Here is an 11,772-nt window from a genome sequence, read left to right as displayed (position 1 = left end):
TAAAACAATAAGAAAAATGATGTTAACAGTTGAAACCTTTATGGGCTTACGGTGATATCTATTTGTCATCCAACCTGTTCATAAGGTCACTTTTGCCAAGGTCAAGGGAAAGCATTACCACTATTTTTTGTGGTGTGGTCCATTTGAGCTTTGGGTATATTTCAAAATTAGGCTCATGTTCTAAAATGAGCTCCAAGAACAGATGGATGCGTGGATAAAAAAACTTACATCAGAGTGGAGCTGATGGAGTTTTCACACACCCTTGAAGAGTTGTGAGGGCCTTGCTACACTATCCGCAACTGCCAGGAAAACGTCCGTTTTGGGGCATTTAATTAGATATTGACATACGATAACTCGATTCATCCAACTCATTCAAAACCGACTTGTTCTGGACTAAGTTGGTGAGTCAATCAAACTAATTAGACTCCGTTCAATTTGAACTCAAACCAAGTTAAGTTCAGGTGACCTAGTAATTTGATTCAATTCAACTTGATGTGAAATCCAACTCAGTATTAACTCAACTCGGTTCAAAACCTGATTCCTGTGGATAATAATAATAATAATAATAATAATAATAATACTCATATTTGATGTTTCAAATATGAGATGCAGTGTAGCTTTTGAAAAGGCTACAATCCAGGCAGTTGCATTTAGGTTTTGAATTGTTATTCCAGCCAATGGATGCCTGTCCAGCCTGACCTATACATGTGACTAGGATGGACTTGGTTCGGATTAATCCCACACAGACCTGAAATTGGATCTGGTCAAGCACGCTGGACTGTTCATCGAGTCGGTCTAGCTCGGATCAAGTCTATTTCAAAACCGAATTGAACTGGGTCACCCCTAACTTATCCAACTCAACTCGAAGCACAACTATACATTCGATTATCATTGAGTTGGATGGCATTTCCACTGGTGGGCCCACACATGAGGAAGTGTATAAGCAGGTAACTAACTACTTTATTCTGCAAAGTCTTGCAGGGTAACCGACTTGAATTAATTAACTACAAACAGGAGCCGTTCATCCGGATTTAAATGCTGCAATTTCTAACACTGTCCATTTATCAAAACTCTAAAGTAAGGGTGTTAAAAAAATCGAACGCGGATTGCATACCGACACTGCCAGGTCGCTACTGGACGGTGCTCTGTGGGCTCCACAATGATGTGTGTATTTTATCCACGCCGTTCATATATTTTGGTTCATTATTTTAAAATATGAGCCCAAAAATAAGGAGGATCAAACTCTCAGATGGACCACACCACTGGAAAAAAAAGTATTAATTGAATGCCCATCATTAAAAACTCCCTAGGACCCATTGTAATATTTATTTAGCATCCAACCTGTTGATTAAATCACAAAGACATAGACGAAGGGAAAACACAAATATCATCTTGATGAAAAACTTTTGTGCCCCAAGAAGTTTTTAACGTAGCCATTCAATCACCATTATTTTCCTATGGTGTGGTCCACTTGAGAATTTGATCTACCTCATTTTTGGAATCATGCCCTAAAATGAGCTGGAAAAATGGATGGACGGCGTGGATAGAAAAGCACATACATCATTGTGGGGCCCACAGCGCAACGTCCAGTATCGAGTAAGTAATCCACGTGTTTCGACTGGGCTTTTATTTCATGGGTGGTGACCGGTGAGAGAGTTATTTTTCAGGTAACTTTCATGTAATTATCTTTTCTCATTTTTTATAATTAATATTAAATCAATCTAATAAATATTATATAATAAAGGAAAATGCTTTTAAATGGGGAGGGAGTAGAAAAAAAAAAGGTGGAGTTTTGGTTGGTGATAGAGTAATGACATTTGTAACAGACTTCATGAAATCTGGAGCTTAATACGCTGAAATTCGGTAGTGTTTTTGTTCTCTACTTCTTTCTTGAAAGATGTGAAGTTGGAAAGCAGCTTCTGTAATCTGATTTTTGTTTTCTTTTTTCATTTTTCTTTTTTTTTTTTTTCATTTTCTTTTGTTTCTGATCTTGTTCTCTGAATTGGGATTCATGTATCTTTCCTAGTCCTTACTCCTACGTACTGAAAAGATCCACCTTTTGCACTTTTGTTAATGCGGAGTGGTGGTGGGACTCAGTTCAAGGCTTCAAGCACATTAAATGAGCTATCGCCATTTTGGTGATTGAGTTCTTACTCCTCTTCTCTGCTTGGAAATACAGGCAAAAACCTCAAGTAAATTATCTGAGGTGAGAGAGAGTGTGTATGTGTGTTTTTGAAATCTGGGTGGGGTTTATTTTTTATTTTTTTTATAGTGGGTTTATAGATCTGGTTTGAAGGAATTGCTGGCATATCTATCCTAAAATGCTCATTTCTTCTTTCCCCTGTTTCTTCAGATGGAATAAGCTATTTGGGTCTTTTTTATTTTTGTTTTTCAGACTTCTTGAGATACCCTTCTTCTTGTTTCCCCTGTTTCTTCAGTTGGAATTAGCTCTCTCTCTCTCTCTCTCTCTCTCTCTCTCTCTCTCTCTCTCTCTTTCCAGGTTTTCCTGAAATATCATTTTCTTCTTTCTCTTGTTTCTTGGGAGAGGATAAGCTTCCTGGATGCTTTTCTTTTATTTATTTTTTAATTTGGGTTTTGAATTTGTTTATTGGACAATTGCAGGTCGGAGAATGCCGCAGCCGCTTCACCGCGGTTTATCTGGCGGACGGTTCGCCGAGAGTAGCCGCAATTCCTGGAATGATTCTCAGATGAAAGATAGAACAGAGAAGGAAGATGTGGATAGGAATCGTTCGCCTGGTCGGCATACCCACCTGTCATTGCGCTTCCTCACTAGTATTGTTTTCCCTGACAATCATTCTTCAAAATCGAGCTCGGCTGTTAATGGCTTTGGATCAGACCCGGCGTACTCTGGAGCTTCAAGAGCTCGGCAAAGCTTCGCCTTGTCATTTCTCAAATTCAGTCTGGTTCTGATAATGGTGTTTGCTCTTATCGGGTCCGTTTGGTGGATGATCTTCATCTCAACGTCATCGAGAGGTAACGTCATTCGGGGTTATAGACGACTCCAAGAACAGCTGATCACAGACCTCGCTGATGTTGGAGTGCTCTCGCTCGGCCTGGCGAAGTTGAAAGAGGTGGAGTCATGCCCTCAGGAGTATGAGAATTATGTCCCATGCTTCAACGTCTCTGAAACTGTGGATTTGGGTTATTCCGATGGGAGCGAGTATGATCGGCAGTGCCCTCGTGGATCCACCCGAGGTTGCTTGGTCCTCCCACCAAAGAATTACAAAATTCCTCTCCGGTGGCCGACCGGGAGGGATGTCATTTGGATAGCCAATGTGAAGATCACTGCCCAAGAAATCCTTTCCTCCGGAATCGTGACCAAGAGGTTGGTGCTGATCTTCTCCCTCCTTTAACCAATTCTCCAATTGCTGATTTCCAATTAACTGTATTTGACATTGCCGCTCTTTATGGTTACAGAATGATGATGTTAGATGAAGATCAGATGTCCTTCCATTCAGACTCTGGAATTGTTGCTGGAGTTGAAGACTATTCCCATCAAATAGCGGAAATGATCGGGCTGCGAAACGAATATAATTTCAACCAGGCTGGTGTGAGTACTACGCGCTTGTTATTAGAGCTTACTCTTTTCTTTTTTTTCTCTCTTGCTGGTGAGCCCACATTAATCTGTCAGATGAAAAACCAATACATTTAACGGTGCATTTGGTTGCACCAAATTTAATAAAATTTCAGTATATTTGGGCAAACCAAATGCCCCCTAGCTGAATATCAGTTGCGAGGTTACATTTACTGCACTTGATAAATTCCAACTAGCTCTTGTAGTATTGATGGCCGCATGATTCCTTTAACAATGATAAAAACCTTTGTTGAGTATGAAATTGGCATGGCCACTTGTTGAATCTTTGGAATATATGCATTTTTTTTAAAATGCCATTCCCAACTATTTATCCGGACGAAACCTGAGCTTTCTAAAATCAAATAGTCTTAATTGATTCGGTCTGTTCATTGTTATACTTGTTAGTTCTAATGAATTGGTCCTGGTAATGAGCAATATGGTGCTTTGGAATGGTATGCGGATTGGAAGGGCATCCTGGCATGTTAGTGGGACCATATTTGCTTTTGCTGTTGAGTTATATGTTTCTTTGATATCTTGGGGCGGGTTCAGTTTTTTATCTTGGTTCGAAATAATTCAATTCCCTGAAATCTAAACATGGCCACTGCAACAACAGCGCAATATTTCAGTTGCTACCATTTTGCTTTGATTTCTTCGTGGACTGCTAAAATGCTTTTCGCCACAGGTTGTGCAAATGGGTGAAGCGGGCCCCTTTCATATGGAAGTGTCTTGCAAACTTCAAGTGGCTTTCTTCATGTTTGATGCCACTGCATTTTTTTTTTCATGATGGAACTTATACATATATTTATGCGTGCATGTAATATATAGATCAATTCTGGAATTTGGAACAACGTTCCTGAAGAAATGGGCTTAGGTAGACACAATTGAAGTGCTGCACATGTCATAGTAGATAGTACTGATTCAAAGTGTCTAGCACATGAATGGTGGGCCTTCATTTGAAAGCCTTGACAGGAGATGAAATTTGTGACTCGGAAAGTTTTTTCAGGATTTCATTGAAGCAGAGTCTCCCATACCTTTTTTTTTTATGCTATCCATCCATACCTTTTTTCTAAAAAAAAATAAAAAATAAAAATTTAACTCATGGTCTTAGAATAGTATCATTGAACGTGTTCTTTTAATGTTTTGATACAACTACAGAGCACACGGAAGGTAACTTGAATAAATAACTGCATGGATATAAGCATTGCACTAGTGTAAACGTAAAATAGGAGCAATTTAATCAGGTCAGACTCGCATTGAAGTTGTATAGCATCTTGACAAAGACTTGACTTCGGACATCACTCTTGCTTGGGGTGTTTGGTTGCACCGAATTAGAGTAATTCATGAAATTTCATGATATTTGGTGCAACCAAACATACCCTTAGTCAAATTTGGTAACTTGGATGCAAAATAATAATAATAATAATAATAATAATAATAATAAATAAATAAATAAACAAACAAATAAAAAAATTGCAAACTTTTTGCAAGCTATCAGTGTCTGAGTTGTATTTTTCAATCATTCCCCACATTATGATCCACTCAACTAATTTTATCCATTTGGAAGGTGGAAATGCTCATATTTTTTTCTTCTTCTTAATTTTGCAGATTAGAACTGTCTTAGATATAGGATGTGGCTATGGAAGTTTTGGAGCTCACCTCTTTTCAAAGCAGATATTGACAATGTGTATCGCAAATTATGAGGTATCGGGCAGCCAAGTTCAACTAACTCTTGAAAGAGGCCTTCCTGCAATGATTGGTTCCTTTGCATCAAAACAATTGCCATATCCATCTCTTTCCTTTGATATGTTGCATTGTGCACAATGTGGAGTCGACTGGGAGCAGAAAGGTATATATATATATATACACACACATTTTCGTGTTTACCTTTTCTGTCCCATGTTTGGACTGGTAGTGGCTAGTGAAAGTTATAGGCAATGCCTTTATGAAATATAAGTTTGTTAGGCTTCTCCATTTTTAGAGAGATTTGTTGATTATTTTACCTAATTTGCACATGATAATGAACTTATTATTAGTATATAGAGTCACAAAGAGGGGTGCTACAACTCGGGCGTGTTGGGCCAGGTTAAGGGTCCACCTGAGCCTTACCCGACCTCAAGAGGACCCAAGCTGCAACACGACCCAACCCGAAGTCCTCTATACTCAACCCCAAATTGACTGAACCTAAGAGTGGAATGGAAGGTGCTTCTGAAATTCAAGCCACGTTCCAGGTTGGGTGATTTTGAGGGTGATGGGTTTTGTTAGCAATTGGGTGTCATGTTTGGTAGATGATTGTAATTTTCTGTTGTAAATTTTGGGATGCTTGTTTTTTTTCCCCCCTCCTTTGCTAGTATTTTTTGCCTTGTCGGTGCTTTTTTCTTCTTCTAATAAAATTCCTGTTACCTTTCAAAAAAAGAAAAGAAGAAAAAAAGACTGAACCCAACCTGACCTAACTCATCCCTACTCAAGTACATAGGATTATTCTCAACTCAACCTAAATTTGCTCAACCCAAACCCAACCTGATTTCCAAAAGGGGTCAGAGTTTTCCACCCTAACTCGACTCAAGTTCCCTGACAACCTCACCAGAACTTGGATTGGGGTTAGTCGGGTCTGATTGACCTGAACCATGTTGCAACCCGAGTCACAAACAGAATATTCAATGGGGCACATAAAAAATAAATGATTTTTTTTTTTTTTCCTTCTTTTCTCAAAATCTCCCCTTTCCCTTTTTCTTGTTAATTATGAGATGCGTTTTTAAATAGGGAATTTTATAACAAACTACCCACTTAACATATGATTTACATTCCGGTACCTTTTTTGAAAAGGTTTTTGATAAGCTACCCCATTAAGAAATTTAATGGAAGATGGGGTTTGGTTGTGAGAGCAAAGGGATCGACAGCTTGGGTGAGCTTTGCCTTGTTGTTTAAGTGAAATCCACCATGACAACTAGCTGTGTCACCCTATGCAGGCCTAGGGCCCAAAAATGAGCCCCATCTGTGATCCAGGTAGACCACATGACTTTTAACAGTGTATAAGGAAACCCTCACCCTCCAAATTGTTTCCCTTGATATTGCCTACCTGAATCACGGATGGGCCTGATGTTTGGGCCGCATGCCTAAATTTTGGTGTGGCATCTCATGGTTGAAGTGGATTTCATCTAATCATAGCAGTGGGTCCTATAAAAATTAAGTGTGGACATCTCTCACCCAACTGTTTCCTTTGGTGTGGCTAGCATGAATCACAAATCAACCTGATTTTTGGCCTTGGGCCTAACGTGTGGTTACACATCTAATGGTCAAAGTGAATTTCACACACACACACACACACACACGTCATTGCAGTCCCCCTAAACAATCAAGGGTGGTACCCCTCTCTCAACTATATATATATATATATATATATATATATATATATATATATATATATATATATATATATATATATATATATATATAAAGGGAAATTTATAGGATGCCAACCGTTGATTTGTTATAGGTCCACTGTGATGTGTATCTGAAATCCACTCTGACCATCAGATGTGTAATCCCATATTCGGCCTAGGGCTTAAACATCAGGCTGACCTTTGGTTTAGGTGGGCCACACCAAAGGAAGCGGTTGGGAGAGAGACGTCCACCTTGGATTTTTATAGGGCCCTTTGTGATGATTATATGTAATCCACTCCAACCATTAGATGCCACAACAAAATTTAGGCCCACAGCCCAAACAACATGCCCATCCATGATTCGAATGGGCTGCACCAAGGGAAATAGTTTGGACGGTGAGGGTTGCCCTGTACACTATTTCCAATCATGTGTTCGCCTAAATCTCGGATGGAGCTGATTTTTGGGCCCTAGGCCTGACATGGGTTGAAGCACCTCGTTGTCGGGGTGGATTTCACATAAACATCATGCTAGGGCTCATCTGAGCTGTCAACCCCTTTGCTTGCATTGCTGAACCCCAACTTCCATTAATTTTCTTAACATATAGGTACTCTAATGATAATTACTTAAATTAATGGGGTAGCTTATTGAAAACCTTTTTGGAGAAAGGTACCAGAATGTAAATTATGTATTAAGTAGGTAGGTGGGTGTGTGTGTGTGTGTGTGTGTGTGTGTGTGTGTGTGTGTTTGTAAAATTCCCTTTTAATTAAGGGCCTGTTTGGATACCACCAAATAAGTTACTTTTTCTGCTTACAGCAGTAGATAAGTAAGTTTGGTTTAAGATCAATTATAAGTAACTTTTATACTTAAAGACTTAAAGTTACTTAATCACTTCAGCTTAATAAGTGGAAACCAAGATAAGCTACTTGAGGCAAAAGTAGCTTATCTTAAGTAACTTACGATCCAAACACCCCCTAAAGAAGATCATGACTGAATTGTCAGGCACCAGAAGCCTTATCCGAGAGTCATCATTTAGATGTACTTTTCAAACATGTCTTTATTGGTTTGATGCTTGCCACATGAACTGAACTTCCTTCAATTGAAGGCCTATGTTGCGCATGATCAATTGCTATATTTTCTGTTTCTGTTAACTTAGGTCATTTCATGGAAATTGTAGATTTGGAAATGTGGGGTTTACTTGTTTTATTACATGAATGCAGATGGTATTTTCTTGGTTGAAGTTGATAGAGTTTTGAGGCCTGGTGGTTACTTTGTCTGGAGTTCACCGCTAACAAACACTCAGAGGTCACTGCGTGACAAGGAGAAACAAAAGAAATGGACGTTTGTTCGAGGTTTTGCAGAAAATCTCTGCTGGGAGATGTTATCACAGCAAGATGAAACTGTTGTCTGGAAAAAAACCAGTAAAAGAGACTGTTATGATTCTCGGTGAGGCAACCATCACAAGTCTACCATTCAGTTGTAACATGTGATTTTTCTTTCATAATCATATAATAGAAAATAAAAATGCCTTCTGTAACCCCCCCTCGTTATGTGATGAAAATGAGAGGTCCTGATTTACCATAACACACTGCATGCTTTTTTAGGACATCTGGAGCTGGCCCTTCTGTTTGCAGCAAGGGCCATGATATTGAATCTCCATACTACCGGCCTTTGGAAGCTTGCATTGGGGGAACACGGAGCCATCGATGGATACCTATTGAAGAAAGAACAACCTGGCCTTCTCGGGTTAATTTGAACTCAACAGAACTTGAAATACACGGTAACATTTCATTCCACAGAACTAGGGGAAATTTCTACAGGCTGCAACTTGGGTTCAAGTCAACCCAAACCTAATTGACCTAACCTGATTTTGGGTCAGGTTATCAAGGTCATCTGGTTGGGTTTGGGTTGGAAAACGCCAATTCGATTTGAATTCGGATTGGGTTTGGGTTGAGCAAATTCGGGTCGGGTTAGGTTGAAACATGCCCATTTCGTTCTTGCTAATGAATGTCTTTCTGCTTCATCAGATGTGCATTCAGAAGACTTTGCAGAGGATGCCACAAAGTGGAACTCCATCATCCGCAATTATTGGTCTCTTCTCTCGCCTCTGATATTCTCAGACCACCCTAAAAGGCCCGGTGATGAGGATCCATCCCCACCTTTCAACATGATCAGAAATGTACTGGACATGAATGCGCAATTTGGTGGCTTTAATGCTGCTCTATTGGATTCTGGGAAAACTGTCTGGGTTATGAATGTGGTCCCCACAAGTGGTCCCAACTACCTCCCTCTAATTCTCGATAGGGGATTTGTCGGTGTTCTACATGACTGGTATGTACGTGAACTGATTTCATCATACATTAGTCGCAAGCCAAGCAAAATTATGTTGGATGACACGACTTGAATGCCACTATAACTTCTGCAAATATATTTCTTTTATTCCTTCTGATTCTTAACCGCCCCCCTACATTTTGTTCCTTGCTCTCACCCAATCACGGTCTCATCCATCTTATCCTTTAAATCACCGTTCAGGAACCGTTTAGACTTCATTGAACCAACCAACCAAGCACTAAAAAAGTCAATGGCTGTTACGAGTAGTTAGCAGCATTCACCTTGCAGCCTTCCTCCAGTAATGAAACCTGTCTTACAGGAATTCCGCAGATCCGTTTTCTTCGTGCCTTCATGGTACAGAAATTCTTCCCATCAAGATTCAAAGTATTGTCCCAAACCAGTATGTATTAACTGTTACACACCAGTATCGCCTGTGAACGATACAGCTGTATCAGCCTGAAACAGCCAAATACGGGTGATACAGGGCTGTATATGAAACCCAATACACTGATTTAAAACCTTGCTTCCAATTCTATTTGCTGCTTCTCTTTCCACTTTAAAGATTTATTTTATTATGTTAGATCATGGGAAACTTTTCTATCACATGGACCTGGCCCTTCTTGGAAGCAACTTTCCTTTATTGTTTAGGGTGCTTTTGGTTGCATCAATATCATGAAAATTTCATATTTGGTGCAACCAAATGCACCCTTAGAGAAATTGAAGTTTCTTCCTATTTCCTTATCTTTTTCCTTTGTTGAATGGTTTTGAATAATTTTTACATCCTTTACTCAGGTGTGAGGCATTTCCAACATATCCTAGAACTTATGATATGGTGCATGCCCAAGGATTATTGTCACTTGAAGATGGTCAGCAGCGCAGGTGTAACATGCTCGATTTATTCTTGGAGATGGATCGCATCCTTCGGCCAGAGGTACCCTATATACCTTTTGTCTCTCTTGTGTTTTATTCTAGTATCAGGTGGTTCTCTCATTCCTCTTGTTGCTAAAATTCAATCACTGTTTCCGGAGTAGCTCAGTTAATTATTCATAGCCATAGGCATTGTTAGGTCACTTAGTTTGATTGAAAGAGGGAAATAATGAAATTGCATTGGCGTATCTTAGAATACATAATCACGTTGCAGTCGCAGTATGTTTAACCCCAGCCTGAAAGTGGCATTTGCAATTTGGAGCCTAGTCCTCGATATGAATGCTTAAGTAATTGCAATTTGGCGATATTTACTATATTGATAAAGAATGCGTTTTTGGCTGCACCAAATTTCATGATCAATCAGTCTAATCTGATGCAAAACATGATGTAATTTCATGATATTTGGTGCAACCAAACACACCGAAAATTTAAAAAAGAGAAGAAAAGGAAAGGGAACATCCAATTACTTATTGATCCATTCAATATTTTGTTTGCATCTCGATGGAAGCATATGATACACTTGATGCGCGAAGTTAATATTTTCAATATTTGAACACCGACTGAGATAAAATTCATATTCTAAAGTAGCTGGATGAGTCAGATCCTTGCATTTTGAAAATGATTATTTGTCCCTAAGATAGAATTATCTGAACTTGTCAAACTGATCCACGTTACTATGTTTGAGGCATTTTTGCACATTGCCATTTACCCAGAATTAGGAAGCAGCTTGCAGAGACCTGAAGTGCAAACACAAGAAAATGAAATTGAGCTTGTTATTCTGATGTCATGCTACATTTTACTGTCATTTGTGTTTAAAGTCATGAACAATGACCAATGTGCAGGGTTGGGTCATCCTACACGATTCGGCTTCTGTAATCGAAACGGCCAGAGCTCTTGTGTCCCAGCTGAGATGGGATGCACGTGTGGTGGAGATGGAGAGCAATAGTGATGAGAGACTCCTAATCTGCCAGAAGCCCTTCATCAAGAAACAACAGAAATAAAACACAGTTTTACCAAATCCCGAGAAGGTATATAGTATTCATTAAATTTCTGGATTGTAGTTATTTGTCATAAAGATCCGCCAAGGGAGATATTAGAATTTACAAAAAAAAAAAAAAAAAGAAAAAAAAAAAAGAAGAAGAAGAAGAAGAAGAAAAGAAAAGAAAAAAGAAGCAAAGCAAAACAAAGAAAAGAAAAGAAAAGAAGAAGATTGAGGTGGACACAACCACGAACACCTATGGAACCGCAAGGCGTCCATAGGGCCATTGTAATTACCCAAATGCAGGGATTAGATTATAGGGTGGTACGTAATTTTCCATGTCTTGTCAGTATAAGAATACAACAGTGCAGACGGCAAAAGCCGGTGGATTGCTGGATAAAACAAATGATGTTCCTGTACATCGCATGCAGGCTACTTCATTTATTTTTCTGTTATTCTTCAACTTCTCTTTGGTATTTCTATTATGTAGATTGATATGTTCATGGCAATAAACTCTACATGTTTTAGGTTCACAAAATCCAACTTCGCCAAAAGCTCTTTC

At 39.1% G+C, this 11,772-nt stretch overlaps 1 protein-coding gene across 3 annotated transcripts; it reads left to right on the top strand.

Moving 5' to 3' along the window:
• Positions 1–1,713: 1,713 nt before the first annotated feature.
• LOC131242301 (probable pectin methyltransferase QUA2) lies at positions 1,714–11,748 on the top strand. Of its 3 annotated transcripts, none has more exons than XM_058240871.1 (9): positions 1,714–1,863; positions 2,623–3,346; positions 3,439–3,571; positions 5,201–5,441; positions 8,194–8,419; positions 8,578–8,753; positions 9,001–9,304; positions 10,097–10,235; positions 11,074–11,748. In XM_058240871.1, exons 2-9 carry the CDS (start codon positions 2,631–2,633, stop codon positions 11,230–11,232), a joined length of 2,094 nt encoding a protein of 697 aa, XP_058096854.1. In that variant the 5' UTR covers positions 1,714–1,863; positions 2,623–2,630; the 3' UTR covers positions 11,233–11,748. The 3 variants fall into 3 exon arrangements, with proteins under 3 accessions (XP_058096854.1, XP_058096856.1, XP_058096855.1); XM_058240873.1 differs by having other exon boundaries at positions 1,781–1,921; XM_058240872.1 differs by lacking the exon at positions 1,714–1,863 and adding an exon at positions 1,960–2,206.
• The last annotated feature ends 24 nt before the right edge of the window (positions 11,749–11,772 follow it).

Source organism: Magnolia sinica, chromosome 4, assembly GCF_029962835.1.
Source record: "Magnolia sinica isolate HGM2019 chromosome 4, MsV1, whole genome shotgun sequence".
Lineage (NCBI taxonomy): Eukaryota > Viridiplantae > Streptophyta > Magnoliopsida > Magnoliales > Magnoliaceae > Magnolia > Magnolia sinica.
This window is presented reverse-complemented; position numbering and strand designations above follow the sequence as displayed.

Excerpts from the sequence above, each read along its gene's own strand:
- LOC131242301 (XM_058240871.1), top strand. The coding sequence starts at position 2,631 with ATGCCGCAGCCGCTTCACCGCGGTTTATCTGGCGGACGGTTCGCCGAG. Across the intron at positions 3,572-5,200 it reads ATAATTTCAACCAGGCTGGT|ATTAGAACTGTCTTAGATAT; the intron begins GTGAGTACTACG and ends TTAATTTTGCAG. Across the intron at positions 9,305-10,096 it reads GTCGGTGTTCTACATGACTG|GTGTGAGGCATTTCCAACAT; the intron begins GTATGTACGTGA and ends TCCTTTACTCAG.